At 49.3% G+C, this 18,887-nt stretch overlaps 2 protein-coding genes across 2 annotated transcripts in view; one reads left to right on the forward strand and one right to left on the reverse strand.

The window, feature by feature from the left end:
• Window positions 1–784: 784 nt before the first annotated feature.
• On the forward strand, window positions 785–4,220 carry gatd3l (glutamine amidotransferase class 1 domain containing 3, like; the record flags this gene model as incomplete). Its single annotated transcript, XM_084468887.1, has 7 exons — window positions 785–901; window positions 1,001–1,053; window positions 1,139–1,252; window positions 1,417–1,548; window positions 1,886–1,978; window positions 3,030–3,180; window positions 4,077–4,220. The coding sequence occupies 7 exons, from the start codon at window positions 785–787 to the stop codon at window positions 4,218–4,220; spliced, it is 804 nt and encodes a 267-aa protein (XP_084325013.1).
• A 1,747-nt stretch (window positions 4,221–5,967) lies between these two features.
• The window catches only part of igsf9b (immunoglobulin superfamily, member 9b), a gene marked incomplete at its 5' end in the record, with an annotated part of 16,065 nt that continues 3,145 nt past the window's right edge, over window positions 5,968–18,887 (reverse strand). The window contains 19 exons of the mRNA XM_084468888.1: window positions 5,968–6,064; window positions 6,304–6,495; window positions 6,676–6,845; window positions 7,054–7,992; window positions 8,155–10,686; window positions 10,819–10,855; window positions 10,957–11,127; window positions 11,626–11,710; window positions 11,961–12,199; window positions 12,304–12,479; window positions 12,595–12,706; window positions 13,498–13,648; window positions 13,941–14,057; window positions 14,596–14,736; window positions 14,848–14,990; window positions 15,555–15,700; window positions 16,325–16,466; window positions 17,503–17,620; window positions 18,306–18,457. Of these exons, the coding sequence (XP_084325014.1) occupies window positions 6,311–6,495; window positions 6,676–6,845; window positions 7,054–7,992; window positions 8,155–10,686; window positions 10,819–10,855; window positions 10,957–11,127; window positions 11,626–11,710; window positions 11,961–12,199; window positions 12,304–12,479; window positions 12,595–12,706; window positions 13,498–13,648; window positions 13,941–14,057; window positions 14,596–14,736; window positions 14,848–14,990; window positions 15,555–15,700; window positions 16,325–16,466; window positions 17,503–17,620; window positions 18,306–18,457 (5,756 nt within the window). The 3' untranslated portion in view covers window positions 5,968–6,064; window positions 6,304–6,310. The remainder of the gene's footprint in view (window positions 6,065–6,303; window positions 6,496–6,675; window positions 6,846–7,053; window positions 7,993–8,154; window positions 10,687–10,818; window positions 10,856–10,956; window positions 11,128–11,625; window positions 11,711–11,960; window positions 12,200–12,303; window positions 12,480–12,594; window positions 12,707–13,497; window positions 13,649–13,940; window positions 14,058–14,595; window positions 14,737–14,847; window positions 14,991–15,554; window positions 15,701–16,324; window positions 16,467–17,502; window positions 17,621–18,305; window positions 18,458–18,887) is intronic.

Here is an 18,887-nt window from a genome sequence, read left to right on the forward strand (position 1 = left end):
AGTTGCTTCGGATCAAACCGGTTAACACAGCCTGTTGGCACTTGTGTGGAACCGGGTATTTCAAGGTGCAGTCTAGACAGTGGTGACGGAACAAGGCATTAAAGCGAGTAAGAGCCTTACATCTAATAGACTTTAAAGGGCATATAGAAGTGAGGCCACATCCAGCCACTGGTGTCACCCTGTGTAAAACACAAAGTTAAAAACTTAAGTTCTAGTGGCTTTCAGATGCTATGTCAATGTGAAGATATGAATGATAATATCCAACAATCACAATGGATCTCTTAGTCAGTGACGGAAGACATTCCAGACATCAGTAGGAACTCATGACACATTTTCACAATGAACATGCCAGCAGTCTGACATTAATAACAGAATACGCTTGAGTAAATATAGAATTGAACGAGGACGTAATACATTAATTAGTAAACATATACGTTTCATATGCATTTATTTGTTGGTGTACCTTTGCAACAAAAGCATATAGTGAAGCAAGAAATTCAACCAAAGAAAGGTGAGCTAATCATTTTTAATTAATTGGAGGACCAAACAAGTGATTAATAGCGGGGAGGTGTAAAGGAAGGTCGCGGGTCAAGCTGGTCAAAGAAGTCATGACTGATCCTCGAAAGTCTGGACCATGAGGCCATAGGCTGAGGCAACGTCACCTGGCCAGAGGTATAAGTACATCCTCGACCGGTCGAGGCTGTTAGCTTCATTGCAATTCAACGCCTCCAGGCTTCCACCTTACACCCAGAGACTTTTAAACTCTAAAAGTTAGCGCTCAGCCATGCTCGCCAGCCGTGCCATCCTCTCGAAACAGACCCTGAACGTGCTCGCACGTCAGCCTGCATGCTTCGTGCACCAAGGAGACTACGGCAACTGGGGGAACTCCAACATCGCAGTGGTGAGTGTACTGGCTCAAGATGGGAAGTAGGCTGCAGACTGGTATCAGGTGCCATGGGATTTTGTATATTTTTTTAAACCACATCCACTTCTACTTCAGGTGTTCTCAGGATGCGGCTGGTGGGACGGCACTGATGTGCATGAGGCCGTATAGTGAGTACCGTACCCGTTACCAAGTTACTGTGTTCTACCGTCATAGTTAACCAAATATAACAGTAGGCCTACGATTGTTTTGCAGCACTATGTATCACCTGAGCCGTAACGGGGCGCGCTTCCAGATGTTCGCCCCCAACCAGCAGCAGATGAACGTGATCGACCACATGAAAAAGCAGCCTGCGTCTGGAGAGAACAGGTAGGCCAGTAGACCTCGCTTGTTTTAGGTCACATAGACAATTATACGTCTAAAAAATACTAATATTACAAAGGAGTGTAGTACCTCCAGTGATCTAAATGTTGATGTTGTACTCGATTAATTACAAAACACAGTATATATGATTATTTTTGGCCCTTGCGTAGGAACATGATGGTGGAGGCTGCGCGTTTCAGCCATGGCCAAGGACAGATGCAAATGCAGGACCTGTCCAGGCTGGACGTCAGCTCCTTTGATGCGATCATCTTCCCCGGTGGCCATGGCATCACCAAGAACCTGTGAGACACGAGGGGTTCCCCTGAGGCCCTGGCTCTATTTCATTACGTAAAAACATATGCAGTTATGCAAATATATTTAAATTTAGTTAAAAGGTGACGATTTTTTTTCAATCTTTCTCTCTCTCTCTCTCTCTCTCTCTCTCTCTCTCTCTCTCTCTTTCTCTCTCTCTCGCTCTTCTCTCTCTCTCTCTCTCTCTCTCTCTCTCTCTCTCTCTCTCTCTCTCTCTCTCTTTATATATCTCTATATATATATAAAGCATATATCAAGCTAAAGTTTGAGTGTTTGCTACAGTGTACTAATATTACGACGAGCTGACCCGTGCTTTGCATTCCTCAGCTCTTCCTTTGTGAAGGAGGGGAAAGACTGCAAGCTCCACAGCGATGTGGACAAAGTACTGAAGGAGTTCCACCGCAACCGCAAGCCCATCGGGTAGGCCCTGTGGTCATTCTCACCATAGAAATATGATAGGATTCTAACCTACAGCCATTATGGTGCGTGGGGCCTGAGGATTTGTTTGAGACAGTATTTCGTTGTTTTTGCAGATGTTTTACATTTAAAGATTGTTGACAAAGGCCCACTTACCCTGAGACAACCTCCTCGGTTGTGTGGATTGTTTTCAGAATTCAGATTTATTATTATGGAATATTATGGAATAACCTTAGGGAATTGATCCTGTTTGATCATTTTTGTGAAAGAAATATTTATTTTAGCAACCATTGGTAACATGAATGAAGGAAATCTGCAAACCAAATGATTTTCAGACACCTGTCCTTACAGCGCCCTTCTCCTGGCCAGACAGGGATCATGGGTATGATAGTTATTTCAACGTTTCCGGGGCACACCGAGAGCCGGGCAGGGCAGTGTGCCTAAGGGCCTGCCAATGACATCCTACTGGGGAAAAGTACTTCTGTTGAAATGTTACAAGGGATCGGAAACCAGCTAAGCCAAAATCACTTCACCCAAAAATCAGTGTAGCTCTGAGCCAGGATCTGAAGAGACTTTAGCTCAACCAGGCTTAATGTCTTCTGTATTTAGGCGGACACTGCATGATTGTAATGACTTTATACCCACTGCCAGCTCTGGAAGTTGGCAGTCCCCTTCTACTGCAAGCAGTGAAAAAGTCTTTGGTCCAAGTCGTATTGTAACACATAATAAATATCAATGTACCTGGATAATTATATATTTGTATTATAAAAAAACACAAACTCTACAGTACCATTTAAAATAACAAGGATTATCTACGATTTCAGGGTTAATAAAACAAACATCAAATGGATATGCAAATATAAGTGTAAGCCGTAATAATGTGCAATAACATGGGAACATGTTATCCCAGGCAAGTTGTCCAAAAGGGGCTCCATGTGAAATACCTTTTTAACATAACGACTACTCTCAATGCTTGTTGCTGAATGTGTTTCCAGAAAGACGTCTTCTTATTCTTTCTCATCCTCCTTCCCGGTGAATGTGTTTCGTCCCCCAGCCTCTCCAGCATGGCGCCCATGCTAGCCTGCAAGGCACTGCCCGGCATCGAGGTGACCATGGGTTACGAGAAGGACGAGAACTCCCGCTGGGGCAATTGGCCCCACACCAGCATGGTGCAGGCGGTGAAGGGCATGGGAGCTCGCCACACCGTCCGTGAGCCATACATATCCTTTAAAAACAAACCAACCTCATAAAAGAAACTCTGAATCTGAATCTGAATCTGAATGTCCTTGAGCGACCGTAAGTTTGTAAGTCAGTGGTATTTGTACGCAGCCCTTTTCGGGCCCCACACTCTGTGTGCGGCTCTTGGCTGCAATAAGCCGGCCCCAGACACAAGTCTCTGGCGCTGCTTAATGTTCCTGAGTCAGCAGCCCGGTGGCTCGGTCGGGGTTAGAGGGACAGGTGGTGGTGGTGGCGCGGCCCGCTGCCAGCCACAGAGTAGCAGGCTTCCCACCAAGTCAGTGTTTCTGGCCCGGGATCCGGCTGGTGTGGCCGGTGCTACTGCGACCCTGCCCTGGACCATGAGCAATATGGCGGGCTCATTTCTTAAAGGTGACATATTATACCACCAGGTGTGAGTGTGAATAGCCGTTACAAGCCGTTTTGAAAATCTGCCTCTTCTGACGTCACAAGTGGGCATGTCCAACTAGATGTGTGCTGGATGGATCAGTCTACCAGCCTACCCAGTGGACTGTAGCAAACGTTAATCATCTATCCGTCATTAATCTAGGTGGACACGCCCACTTGTGATGTCAGAAGAGGCAGATTTTCAAAACGGCTTGTAACGGCTAATCACACTCCCACCTGGTGGTATATTCACCTTTAAAGAAAAACGACTATGAACTACTTACTTTTCGCTGTCTCAATCAGTGAATTGCTCAATTCAATAGTAGACTCAATTCAACCGTGGTTGAACCGTCAGTTATAGTGTGTGGCTTTGAAGGCCAAATGCTTCGTAACGTTATGCTGTGCATTTTCTGCACTCAGAAATATATATCTCACAATATACCGTATCTCATAGTTCCTGCGTTGACCTTGACTATAGCTGCATCACGAGGCCTATGTGGACGAGAAGAACAAGGTAGTCAGCACCCCTACCTTCATGTGGGAGACGGAGTACCACTACCATTACATCTTCGATGGCATCGGAAACATGGTGAAGCACGTGCTGCGCATGTCTACCCAGTGAGCTCAGACGGGAAGCCTGCATTTAGGGAGATAAGTCAAGCGCAGATGGCATCGATGAGCCCCGGATTTTCAACAAGCTACTCAAATTGTTATTGGCTATTTGGAATATGATTCAACGTGGTAGTGTGGAGAATGACTTTAGCGTCTTGATGTTAGAGTTGAAATAGAATATTCCTGTGAACGTTCATGAAATGACTGATTGGTATAAAGGCTTTCGTTGAAAATCAAGCCACTTGTTGTCATGTTTCACACACAAACACGTCTGAGTCTGTTGCGTTCAATATAAGTCACTTTATTTACTATAACATGTACAAAAAATAACAAAACAGCCAGGTGACAGAATATAAAACTTTCCAGTTTGTACAAAACAGCCAAAATATGCATAACTAGAAACATCTGCTCCAAGTGAACTTCTCTTGGTGGATCAGTACAATGTAAAAATGTATTCCTGAACAGTATATAAAAGAATGTATTTCATTTAACAAAATCACTCCTGGTCACTGAAGTCCACCAAATAAAGTAGGCTTCAAATGTACATTTTTGTCATCGCAAATAATAAAAAGGCATAGGGGGAGGGGCTACAAAATCATTCAAGTTATGATGGAGACTTCAAAAACTCAACCAAACATATTCTTACAGTGTTTTCTTTGAACAGTAGAGTACATTGTAAACATTGTTTGCCTCCTTAAACCATCGCAATAAATACATGGAAATCCACAATAAACCATCAATCATGCAAATGTATCAAAACGTTATCATAAACATTCAAATAATATGGTTTCCTGTTAGAATCATTCTTCAATTGACTGTTGCCTCTTTATGTTTATTAAAAGGTAAGGCCATAATATTCCCCATATGTTTCAGAAGGAATCGTTCCAATTTTCAAGTTTCATATTTTGTTTAAATGAGTACGGTTAAGATGGAATAAAATAATGTTTTCTCTTCTGACAAATTGCTGAATATTTACAGGCAGAGTTGACGTCAGGATAAACACATATCTGTACATAGGGTGTCTACAGGGCCCGGGTATAAACATTTGTACATTCTTTAACAATTAAAAAATAATACAGGTGTTATGTATTTCTATGGGACCGTTTAATTAATGTGGGAAGAGGTCACAGAGGGTTAAAAGACTATATTGGTAAAATCGTAAAATTATAATTACCGTGTATTTTTGAAGATCAAATTGTGAATGACTATTTCATTGCCAAATAGTTTTATCTTATTGTGTATCATATTCAACTTCAAACGTTAATAACAAAATATGTCCACTGTCATTAGATCAGAAACACATACATCATTGCAGATGCAGTTATTTTACAATATTTTAAGTTTGATCAATTCATTTTACACAAAAAACTTAATTTTTCAGAGATACAGAAATGCACCTAAGTGCTTTTAAAAAGCATACTGTTTGAAATTCAGTTTAGGTTGTGGACTTGTCTTTCTTAAAGGGCCCTCTGTATATGATTGTCAATGTGGACCAAATGGCACAAGAAACAATGCTGCCAGCTTCTTGTAAAACATGAAATCAAATATAAATCTAAAGGCATCGGAGACTAATACCGTGGGTGAAAAATACTGATACATTCTTTCACACCGTTGCATCGCGATCGATGATCGCAGTGAGGTGTAGAAATGCATCTTGTAGATCGAAAGAATAACTTGGACTTTGTCAGTAACAAAGCATAAATTAGAGGTAATATAGTTTTGATTTCATCAGTAAAAAAGGCAGTATAAAAAGGTCACAAGTTACAAATAGCTGGGATGAGATGTGAAGTCCTGCACCGCGGTTGTCTTCTGTGCTATGAAACAATGGCTATTTGGTTGGTTTTTCAGAAGTCCCTGTGAAACAGAGAGAAACCCACATGAGTCAACTCAATAAGGAAACGCCTGTGATCCAATAAGCACCATTCAAACCATCCTTACGCCTTCACTTGATATCCACAAAGTCACTGATACAACAACGATGTAAATATAACATGCACGGGGACACAGGGAAGACGTGCAAGGAGAGAGGGGTGAGAGGGGTGAGAGGGGTGAGAGGGGTGAGAGGGAGGATCAGGCGGGGGGACGGGACGGACCAGGATGCTACAGCAGGGCGGAGCCGGAGTCAGAGTCTGACTCGGGGTCGGGGGTGAGGCGGGCCTGGCGGGAAGCGGTGGTCTCCAGAGCCTGCATGTACTCCTGGTACTCCAGGCGGAGGGCCTTGAAGCGCGCCTCACTTAAGGGGCCACGCGGGTCCGAAGCTGGCGGGCTGAGTGAGGATGGAGGGCCTGGGGGAGGGGTGAGCGACACGTGATGCATGGATGGGGCACGACCACGTACAATGTTCACAACCAACCACGGCACAGCGGGACATGCGGCAGCTAACCATGAAGCACGACACTCACATGCGGAATGAGGGGAGCGGCTCATTAACAAACAGCCGGCATCACTGGCAGGTTGACGCTCACCTTGTCTTTTCTGGTCCCGGGGGCCATGAGTCTGATCGTAGCTGAACACCCCCCCGCCGGTGCCTGCCCCCAGCGGGGACCGATCGCAGCTCATGGCCTCCAGAACCTCGGCATCCGCACCGGGATCCACAGAGTCCCACTCATAACTCTCATCTACTGACGTGTTCCTTCTAACGACAGACACAACACAACAGGTTGGTGAGAACAGGGCAGAAAATGACAAAAACGACACGACAAATGAGTCTGAAAAACTGAAAAGAGAGACGAGTGTGGTTAATGCAAGAAAACCATGGCAACATAAACGGAAACCCTTCAGCCGAGGAAGACCCCCCCCAGAGAGGTCTGCAGCTATGGGTCCGAGGTGCGGCGCCGCTTCACCTTTTCGCTCTCCTCTCGCGGCGGTCCGTCGGAGCTCGGGGTCGCTCGCTCTCCTCCGTGGTCTCCGGGGAGCTGAGCAGCGTGGGCGTGATGGACAGGGACTGGCGGAGGAAGCCGGCGCTACCCCTGCCGCTGCTTTGGCTGGCGTAGCTGGTCCGGCCCCCCTCCCGTGCCTCCCGATACTCAGGCTCCCCTGCCCTCGCCGGCGGCCGCTCGACCGCCTCTCGCTGGCCGTCGGCCTGCCCCGCTGGCAGGGGGGCGAGGTGTGGCGAGGGCCAGCTGTTGCCTCTGGGTAGGAAGGAGCGAGGGGGGCCCATCCTGGGGTCGATGGCTCGCACCGGTTCCCCTCTGGGGAAGTGTCTGTACGGCGGCTGCGGCGGCGGGATGGGGGAGGTCATGGGGACGTATTTGAGCGGAGCGGCCCTCGGGTTCTCCTGGTACGAGACAGGCCACCTGGAGACCTCTGGGAAAACCGTAGTATGCCTGCGGGGATCTGAGGGCTCCATCCTGGCGTGGACCGAGGCGGATCTGGGAGGGTACATGGGGTAGTTGAGGTAGGGAGAGTTCGCTGGAGGTCTTTGGGAGGGGTGAAGCCTTTCCAGGTTCTCAAAGCTCGGGCGCCTGGGTGGAATGTACTCCGTCCAGGTGGGGCCCGGTCGATGAAGGTAGGATGGAGTGCGACCCAGACTACAGGACTTGAGTCGGACGTCAGGGTGGGGGAACTCGTCCCAGTAACACCTCTCCGAGATGTACGCCATCGGGCTCTCAAAGTGTTCCCATCTTTGTAAACTGATGGATTTCTTTAAGAAGGGACTAGGGTGTCCCATGCCTGAAAGAGTCCTACAGGGGCCTATGCTCAATGACTTCTTGAGGAACGGCACAGGGGCTTGACAGATTCGCGATGCGATATTGTTGCTGTTGATTCTCTTGGAAGAATGTCTTTCAGGTGGTTCCGGAACCACATGTCTATCATGTGGTAAGGGGATAGAGTACCGTTCTGGTGGTTCTGGAACCACATGTCTATCATGTGGTAATGGAATAGAGTATCTTTCTGGCGGTTCTGGGACAGCATGCCTTTCACGTGGTAACGGAATAGAGTACCTTTCAGGTGGTTCTGGGGCTGCCTGTCTTTCAGGTTGTACAGGGATAGAATGTCTTTCAGGTGGTTTTGGGACAGAATGATAGCCTTCTACAAAGCTCTGTGAGTGCCTTGAGACGATATCTGCCACACCTTTAGCTGCATTCAACAACGTGTGTGAACTGGAGGCGAGCCTAGACTGCGGCCACTCTGGGCTTTTGGTTCTTCTCCCAAAGATAAGCTGCGATTTCTCATAGTACAGCTGTTTGCTCGTTTTTTCCGGATTGGGCGATTGTGATTTAGACCTACCCAAAGTTCGCCCCTTGAGTGATGAATCCCTGACTTCCGAATGACTTGAGTATCTAAAGTCAGGCTTCCTATTTACATCTAAGCTTGCCTCTGCCGCACTCACAGGCCGTACGTCATCCACAAACGACACCGCCTTGTGGACTGGTTTTGTTTCCACGCTGTCCTTACAATGGACCTCCCAGTTTCTTGGGACTACATCTGGCTTAACCACCACAGTCTTGAGTTGTGAACTTTGCCGGCTGCTGTCAGCGAGTTCACTCTCTTCCGCAGGTTCATCCACGCTCATTTCAATGAAACCTGGAAGGCTGAGATATTCCAGAATGGCACTTGTCTGCACCAGGGACTTTTGGCTAGGTGAGGCTGAGCGCCTCACGTTGAAGACATCAGACATTCTAGGGACTGAGAAGTGCGACTGGTCACTCTCACACTCCTCTACAATAGTGAGCGGAGAAATGACGCTTGGACTTTCCGAGAAAAGACACTTATCACTCCTCCGGGAACGCGCTCTCACGCCCTCCTTCTCCAAATCGGTGTTAAACCCTGAACTAAGGTGCAGACGCTTTCCGTGGTCTTCTCTGAGATTGGCCGGTGCCCCTCGCTCACTGTGTTCATAGGATGAAGACAAATAATGTGAGGAACCAGATTCCTTCCTGTCAGTGACGTCCAGTGCGTCCGACCGACTGTATAGTGCAACAGCAGCCGTATAAGGCAGAGCAGGCGGACCTGCTGGGGGGGACCTGATCTCTCGCTCTGCAGGAGAAGCTCTGTGGCCGGCATCCCAGTGCTCTGTGGGTGTTTTGGACCTCACAGCCCCCTGCCTCTGATTCGTCCAGCCCGCATCAGCCAGGGACCTTCTGGGGCCTAAATCAGCCTCCCTGTCTGGGCTTCGCGACCTCCCTCTTCTTGTCGTTCCCAGACAGAGGATGGATGAGCTTTCTGAGGCAACGCTAGACGAGAGCATGTGCAGGGATGTGTTCTGCGTGGCCGGGGAGTGTGAGGATTCATCCGCCAGAGAGTCCTCCGTAGTTTCATGAACGTCCTGGGTGGGAGAATAAGGTCCTCGCTTTGGGGTATCTCGCGGGCTTCGCACAGGAACAATGCTGGTTGGGGAAGTCACAGGGCTTATGTCCCACTGTATGTGGGAGGAGGGGAGTCTATCCATAGGGCTGCTGGTGCTTCCGAAATAGCAGGCCTTCCTGAAGTCGGAAACCCGGTTCGTCTGGCCCGTGGGACGGTGCTTTTGTCTGAGGGTAACGTCCTGTAGTTTCCACACAGAGTCCTCCTCTGACTCAGGCACCTCTCTGTGAGGACTGCTGGCCCTACCAGACTGAGCATCTCCCCCTGCCCACCCCTTAGTCCTCTGGCTACCTGTGTAGGCCTTTAGCTGCTCCTCCATCTCCTCCCTCTCTTTGGCCAGCTTGAGACACTTGGCCATACTGTCCTCCTCCAGTTCACTGTCAAGTCTCGAGACCAGCGTACTGCCGTCGGTCAGCTGGCTCTCCCTCTCCATAGGCTGATAGCGTGAGTGGCTCGGCTGGTCCGCGTCCCTCTCCAGTCCCAACGCTCTCCTGCCGAGAACCGGGAGGAGGTCATCGGCGTTGGCCGGAAGGCAGTACCTCCTCGTCGATCCGTTGGTTCTCATCTCACTGTTGTCAGAGTAGAAACTGGCTCTCTCCAGGAGGGCTTCGGAACCCTGCTCATCGTCCGAGTAGAAGCAGCCGTGTCGAGAGAAGTTCCTCGCCATGGCCTTCACTCTGCCCGGAGAGGAGGGAGGCCGGCTAAGCTCGGCCACGTCCACGGTGAGGGGCGAGTCTTTCCTCTCGTCCTTCTCCGAGCTCAGGACACTGGACTTGGGGGAGTCCCTGAAGGACGTCCGGTTGCTCCCCGCGCCGCTGGCCCCGCCGTTGCACTGCACGATGACGTTCTTCATGTTCTCATCGCTGGGGGAACTGGAGCCTTCCGGCAGGGGCTGGACCAGAAAGCGTCCGTCTGGACCCCGGCAGATGGACTCCAGACCGGCGGACGAGGGCGCCTGACACCCCAGGTGGCTCTCGAAGAGGGTGTAGTGGGGAGGGGGGGAGGCGTTGGACAGGAGCTGTTTCTTCTGGTCCTGGTACTCCCCGCGGCTGCCTTTGTCGAAGGTGGAGCGGTCCGACTGCGAGGCGGACGAGCTGGGAAAGAAGGGCAACGCGGGGCAGAGCTTCAACTTGAGGATGCTGTCTGGGCTTCTGGGAGGCCGGCGAGATCTGTGACACAGGAGGAGAGACATCGGAGGATTAGCGGCAGAAACACCTTCAGCGAGCATGGGCTTTGTGGACATAAACAATGCTAATGTTTCCGTGGGTGGATATTTGTTTGACATTGGTCTTGATACGTACTCTGGAGATGTGGTCCTCTGGAAGACCGAGTGGAGATCTGGGAAGGCAAAGTGTTTGTTGTTATTGTACACCGTTGTATACCATGATGTTGTACACAATAACGCGACAGGGACATTTCTCCATGGTTCTTGTCTTTACCGTGTCTCCTCTTGATGCGTCGTTTCTGCCTCCGGTGGCTCATGAAACAGGCGGTCACCAGGGCCAGGACGATGGCCATGAACAGGAAGCACACTCCCCCGACCACTCCGGCCAACAGCGACTGGGGAACGTACTCCAGGAAGCTGGCCCGTATCGGGTACATCTCCATCCCTGTGAGTCAGAAGAAGCCCACCCATTTGTATTCTACTGATTCTAAATATATATATATAGATTTATATAGATTTATATATAAACAATTATTACCCAAAAACGTATGAATCTAAATTTTTATACTTTTTTCTATTTTACTATATATATATATAATAAAAAAAAGTATATATATATATATATATTTTTTTGTTAGTATAATTTGTGTAAATAATTATCACAAGTCTAGATACACATTTCACAATTTCACAAAAATATATAGGCCTATATAAATATTTATAAATATATATATAAAAAACGATATATATATAAACAAATATAAATATAGGCTATATATATATATATATATATATATATATATATATATATATATATATATAAAAACTAACCAATGTTATGTTTGTATGTTTGTATAAACATACAGCCCTATATTAAAGGCTGGCCCTTGATGAAAGGAAGTGTGTTTGTTGACATTGTTTGGTGCTGTTGTAAACCCTTTACCTGCGGTCGACACGTTGACAGACTCACTGGGCACGCTAAGGATCTTCAGACTTTGAGACAAAAGCCTCAGGTCATAACTGGAGTCCTGCACGAGAAAGACGGCAGAGAGAGAGAGAGAGAGAGAGAGAGAGAGAGAGAGAGGTATGAAGGATTAAACCTCTACAACCAAACACAATACCCATTAGCGAGGTCAGTATCCATTCTAGAATAAAGGAAATGAAAAAAAAAAAAGGCAGACGGATGAAAACGATGAATGATGAAACACGCGCGCACGTGTGTGCGTGTGTGTGTGTGTGTGTGTGCGCGTGTGTGTGTTGCAATAAACAAGAGCTAACCCTGAGCAGGCCTTGCACCAGCATGTCCGTCTGGCTGGCTCCCACGTCGCTGCTGAGGACCAGCCACTGGCCCTGCCCCCGGCGCGCCTGCAGCACGTAGCCCGTCAGGGGCGCGGCCGGGGCCTCCGGGGGCGCCCACTGCAGCAGCACGCCCTGCTCCGTCCGGTTGGCCAGGAGGAGGGTGGGCGGGTCCAGCGGGGGCAGGGTGAGGACCACCAGGGGGGCTTCCGTCGGCACCGCTGCGGCGGGAGAGACTGGAGGTGAGGTCACGCGTGAGGTTCAACACACAGAGGCTACAGACTGAGACAGAGGCGTAGGGGTCGTGTCTCGCTGCGGCACCGACCTTGGGTCCGCACCGAGACGATCTCACTGAAGGGCCCGGAGCCCAGCTTGTTTTGGGGCAGGACGCTGAACTGGTAGTTGGTGGCGGCCAGCAGGCCGGTCACCAACAGGTTGTCCTTGGAGGTGGGCACGGGCAACGAGGCCCATTCGTGTTTGCCTCTGGACGCCTGCTTCACCCTGGTAGAGGAGGGAGGATACGGGAAACGTCAATGAAAGGACAATGACAGAATTGCAAGGGCAAAGTTGTCTTGTTTAATTTGTGGGGGCGGACTTATGGGGGGAAACTACGGACCAGACGGTGAACTTCTGGGAGAATCCCCCGTCGAAGCCGGCCGTCCAGGAGACGTTGGCCTGGTTCATCTCAGCCGTGACGGAGACAGAGGTGACTGCATGGGGGCTGGTGCCTGAGGGGACAAACAAACAAGAGGTTTGTCTAGACTCGGTAACACTTTGGAATGGATCCAAGGACAGAACATGAATTTGGCAAATGAAACAGTAAATAAATCTGTCAAAAAAACAAAAACCGAACCACAGACCTCACAAATCAACTGTGTTTGGATTCTGATTTAAAGGCAGTAATTAAAACCTGGATGAAGTACTTTTTCTCATTAACCTTCAGTTTTAAAAGTGGAGGAGAATAAACGGTTTATAGAGATAAATCCTCTGGATAGATTGGCTCAGTTTTATTCTTGAGAAACTTGTTTGTTCACATATGTTTGAATGGAGTAAATAACTGCAGTAGAAAATACATCGTCAGACCCATTCATAAATGCTTATTAGTCTGTAACCCCTCGTTAACTTTTGATTTCCAAGGGGCTTCATCAACGGAAACAGACCTACAACCAATCAGAGCAACGAAACGTGTGACATCAACGTCGCTCCCATAGGGGCGCTCCACTGTACATTCATCCTATTAAACCCGCACCCACATTAGATGAATGATTGTGATGGGTCTGAACAGGCGTGGGTCTGAACAGGAGATGAGCCGGACGCAAATACCAGCTTAAACAAAACCTGAGCTCTCAGATTCGTCTTGTTCCCAGGATAGATCTAAATCCCGGAATTTGGCATGCGGGCAAAAAAAGACAAAATAACCACAGTTCCACCACAAGATGGCGCTGCTCCCCAGGTTTGACTTGGTTGTTTCTCACTGAGTCAGCGGCCGAGCCGCGGTCGGGCGGTCCGTCCCACTCACCCAGCGCCATGACCAGGGTGCCCGCGCTGACCGTGGCCACGTGGTTGGTGGCCAGGCACTCCCAGCCCCCGTGGTGGTCCTTGCTCAGGGGCTGCAGCAGCAGGGAGCCGTTGGCCAGCACCATGTAGGGGGAGCGTGGGAGCGGTCCGATCTGGGGACCACAGCAGACGTTAGGTGGTGTGAGGGCGGACGTCCCGTGGTGGTGCAGTAGGACAGTAGTGAGTGGATGAAGAGAGGCAGTGGCTCAGGAGGTGGAGCAGTTGACGCGTAACCGGAAGGTCGCTAGTTTGATCCCCGGCTCCTCCTAGCCGTCGAGGTGTCGAGGTGTCACTGAGACGAGAAACCTCCTCACCCTGACTGCGATCGCCCTGCGTGGTTGACACCACCGTCGGTGTGTGTGGGGAGTGTTGAGAAAAGTGCACGTAGGTGTTCTCTGAACCCACCTTGCTCCAGGTGATGTTGGGGACGGGGTCCCCTTTAGCCTCACAGGGGATGAGCAGATCCCGGCCCACCTCCTGCAGGTACTCGGCCCGGGGGGTCACTCTGAAGGCAGGGGGGTCCTGGACAGAGCATGTGGTTTTTTTTTTAGGGGTGGGGGAGAAAACTGATTCATGCGAGTGGATGCGTTATGTGGAAAAAGACAATATTTTAAATATTGCAAACCAATGTAAAACTGGCTTAGAATAATCCACTGAATGTAATCTTAGTGGAAGCATTAATGGTACCGTCCTGCAGAGGGCGCTAGAATGTCGCCAATGGTCAATATGCATCGACTACTTTTGTGCTCAACAACATTGACGGATACAGACTGACCTGTAAAACCCCAACTCACACGTTAAACCACACAAAATCGAACAACAGCGCACAACAAAACGTGATCGTATCGCAATATTAACAATATTAATATCCCAATAATAGAATCAGAATAACATTTAGTTTCGGCACTCAAAAAAAACCATCCCTTATCATTTTGTATCTTATATCTTTTGTATCGCTATGATCCACATTGTCCTTAGTGTTGTTCATAAGCTCCCCAGAGAGGCATCAGATCAGGTGGCCTAGCTCTTATAGGAGGTGGAGTACGAGGAGTGACCGTACCTTTAAGATGACCTGGGTGGGGTCCGACCGGCCCATGGTGCCGTAGCTGTTGTAGGCGGTGCAGGTGTACATGCCCACGGCGTTGTCGTTGGCCGTGGTGATGAAGACGGAGCCCTCGGAGTTCACCATCCAGCCGGGGAACTGCACCGGGCCAAACAGGGACACAACATGTGTTTAGTAACAACTCCGCTGATTTCACCGTCTACAAACATATTGGTGCATGTTTTGTTTTTTTTTGTTTTTTTTACATACATTGTCCACGTTTATGTTGTTCCCGTCTTTGGTCCAGTTGACGTAGAGCAGAGGGGGGTCCGCCTGCACGGGGCACACGATGACCCCGCCCATGCCCGACGGCAGGAAGGTCTGCCTGGACATGCGGCCCACCCGCGCAGGGTCTGGGAGGGAGAGGGGGAGACATGGCGGTCAAATACCATTCGACGGGTCCAGGCTGTTGGTAGTGTAAGGTATTGCATCTGGAGTCTCTGTCTCTCTTTCTGCTCCTTTGTTTGTGTGCTGTGAGTGTTTTAAAAGGTGTGAAATCTGCCTTAGCCTGTGTTTAAGTGACATCACAAGTGGCCGTGTCCACCTAGATGTATGATGGATTAGATAAGCAACATCTGCTACAGTCCACTGGGCTGGTAAACGGATCTATCCAGCGTACATCTAGGTGGACACGCCCGCTTGTGATGAAAAGGCAGATTTTCAAACGGCTTCTATTGGCTAATCACACTCACACCTGGTGGCATAATATCCCCCCCTTGATGTTTTCTTTGTTTTTATTGATGTATTTATTCTTGTTGTAAAGTGTCATTTAGTGCACGGAGAAAAGCGCTGTGTAAATAAAACGTATTCTAACACCAATGTCCAGGGAAAGCTGAACGGAATTGTTGGGGGGGGGGGGGGGGGGGTGTGCCGTAGTGGTCGGGCGGGATTGTTGACCGGGGGGGGGGTCTTCTTACGTTTGACTTGGAGGTGGGCGGAGGCAGAGGGAGGAGTCAGGATCCCGTTGGTCGGGACGCAGGTGTAGTTCCCGGCGTCTTCTGGCATCAGGTTAGGGATGAGGAGGGTACCGTCCACCAAGATCTTCACTCTCGTCTTCAGAGATCTGAAGAGGAAGGAGGCGCAATCGTTCATTGTTATCCAATCCATTTTATTACAGTGTTAGAAGACAGTGGCTATGGCTCACGACAAATGCAGTCGCCTTAAAGAAATCGAAAAAAAATAAATTGATTTTGCCTCTTAGCAGACCGGGCGATCGATACTAGGGGTGTAGCGATACACAAAAGTCACGATTCGGTACGTACCTCGGTTTTTAAGTCACGGTTCGGTATGTTTATTTCGGAACAGCAGTTTTTATTATTTTATTTTTATTTAACAATTGGATTTTGATTTGATTTATTAAATTGTATCAAACAAACGCCTTACACAAATGGAAAGGCATCCAATACAATTGAGGATAAAAACACAATAAAGTCCAGGACTTATTTCCATTGTGGTCCTCGACACAAAACATCAGGACAAGACAAGACACTCACAGAGTGTGTGATAATCAATAAAAACTTAAAAAATAATAATAATAATAGTATATATATATATTTTTTTTTTTTCGGTACGTACTGAAATGAAATGTGCATCGAACCGTACCGAAAAAATGCGGTACGAATGAGTGTATGGTTACACCCCTAACCGATAGTGATTCTTGGACTGAGGGGTGCGGGGGGGGGCTCACTCTATGTGGTAGACGTTCTGGCCGTGCTTCAGCCACTCGTAGGTGAGGTTGGAGGGGAAGGCGTCCGCCTGGCACTGCAGCATTGCATCCTGGGACATGTTGAGCGTGGTGTCCCCCGGGGAGATGAGGATGATTGGAGGACCTTGTGTTTCAGACGCAGGAGAGCGAGTGTGTGAGTCATCTCCTTTTATCACCCCACGCAAGTGCAGAGACGACCGGTGCGTGCGGCTGCATGTGCGTCAGCGATAGTGATTCATTCATTGTGTGTGTGTTTGTGTATTTGTGTTTGTGTGTGTTCGTGTGTGTTCGTGTGTGTGTGTGTGTGTGTGTGTGTGTGTGTGTGTGTGTGTGTGTGTGTGTGTGTGTGTGTGTGTGTGCGTGCGTGCGCGCGTGCGTGTGTGTGTGTGTGTGTGTGCGTGTTCATGTGTGTGTGTGTGTGTGTGTTCGTGTGTGTGCGCGTGTGTGTGTGTGTGTGTGTGTGTGTTCGTGTGTGTGTGTGTGTTCGTGTGTGTTCGTGTGTGTTTGTGTGTGTGTGTGTGTGTGTGTGTGCGCGTGTGCGTGTTCATGTGTGTGTGTGTGTGTGTGTGTGTTCGTGTGTGTGTGCGCGTGTGTGTGTGTGTCCGTGTGTGTGTGTGTGTGTGTGTGTGTGTGTGTGTGTGTGTGTGTGTGTTCGTGTGTGTGTGTGTGTGTTTGTGTGTGTTCGTGTGTGTGTGTGTGTGTGTGTGTGTGTGTGTGTGTGTGTGTGTGTGTGTGTGTGTGTGTCTGTGTGTGTGTGTGTGTGTGCTCGTGCGTGCATGTGTATGTGTATGTAGGGTGGGCGGGGCCGGCTCAGTGTTGTTATGACCGGTGCAGGCCACCGGGTGGCACTGTTGACCACGTGTGAGGCGTCAGAACATCCTCCATCATACCAAGAATTCAATTTCTTTTGGTTTGAAACAAAGAATAGAAAGTCAGTGTTGACATGAATCAGGGCATGCATGTGTAATCCCTTCAAGTTCAAAGCCCTGCAGGCCTGAGAGTTCAGCTTAAACTAGAGACTCGTGCTAAGCTAAGCAGGGATTTCGTTCTCTCTCTCTCTCTCTCTCTCTCTCTCTCTCTCTCTCTCTCTCTCTCTCGCTCTCTCTCTCTCTCTCTCTCTCTTTCTCTCGCTCTCTCTCTCTCTCTCTCAGCCCGCTCACCTTTGACCTGTAGCTGGGTGTAGTGAGTCAGGTTCCCCTCTGTGTTGGACACGTGACACTTGTACACTCCCGTGGTGTCTCTGGTGGCCGTGGTTAAAGACAAGGAGCCATTGAGCACCTGGAGGAGGGTCGGGTGAGGGAGGGAGGAGAGAGGGAGGGGGGAGGGAGGAGAGAGGGAGGGGCGTTCAGTCAGAGAACAAGGAGAGAACAAGGAGAGAAGAAAGGCTTTCATCGGGCCCCCGTCGGGCCCAGGGCCCTCGCCTCACAGCCCACCTGGCTGACGATAAACTCTAAGCCTACGAGTTCAGACCGCAGAGTCTCTCGTGCTAAATCGCATACGGACAATATTTACATTTACATTCAGGGCGTTTAGCAGACGCTTTTATCTAACCTTTATTTCACCAGGAAAGTCCCGTTGAGATTAAAAACCTCTTTTTCAAGGGAGTCCTGGCCAAGAGGCAGCAAAAAGGCAGCAAAAGTTACATAAGTTACATAATCACTAGGTTAACCCATCCCCCGTACACAACAAAGACAGCTAGGATAAGATGCTACGCAACTAAGTACTATAACCAAGTACGACATACAATGAGTGTGTACATTAAGTGCCATGACGTACATATACATACAATAAGTGAGAGGGGGTGGGGTGGGGGGGGGGGGTAAGGGGGGGGGGAGGCTATGCAGGGTCAAGGTGAACTCTGAACAGGTGAGTCTTGAGTCTTTTGCAGAAGCTGCTGAGCGATCGATCCACGCAGACTGTTTGTGTAACACAGTCGACCCCCCCCGTCGGTCGCGCCCCCTACCTTGATCTTCTCGTGCCTCACAATGGGGGTCTCGTCCTTGTGCCAGACCACGGTGGGCCGCGGGTTGCCGTGGGCGCCGCAGCTCAGCGTGAGCGAGTCGCCCAGCAGGACCTCCACGTACGCCGGCGGAGTCTTGATGAACACGGGCGGGGCTGCGACACAACAACAATAATGACAATAATAACGACTTGGTTATTTATTTTATAGCGCCTTTCACGATACCCAAGGTCGCTTGACGAAAAAGGGGAGAGTGTTAGGAAGGGGGGGTTAGGGGTCAAATGAGTGAAGAGGAATGTTTTGAGGTGTTTTTTTAAACGCGGGACGGGGCAGAGCCGATGTGGAGTGGTAGGCCGTTCCAGAGTGTGAAGTGGTAGGCCGTTCCAGAGTGTGGAGTGGTAGGCCGTTCAGAGTGAGGAGTGGTAGGCCGTTCCAGAGTGTGGAGTGGTAGGCCGTTCCAGAGCGTGGAGCGTGGCATTTGGACAAACGTGGGCTCCACCAGGGCCCGGACTCGACCCCTGACCTTAGTGTGAGTGCAGCTGTTGAGAGAGGACGCATCAGGGATCACACAGCCCACCTGATCTC

This window comes from Micromesistius poutassou, assembly GCF_964030765.1.
Source record: "Micromesistius poutassou genome assembly, chromosome: 5".
Taxonomy (NCBI): Eukaryota; Metazoa; Chordata; class Actinopteri; order Gadiformes; family Gadidae; genus Micromesistius; species Micromesistius poutassou.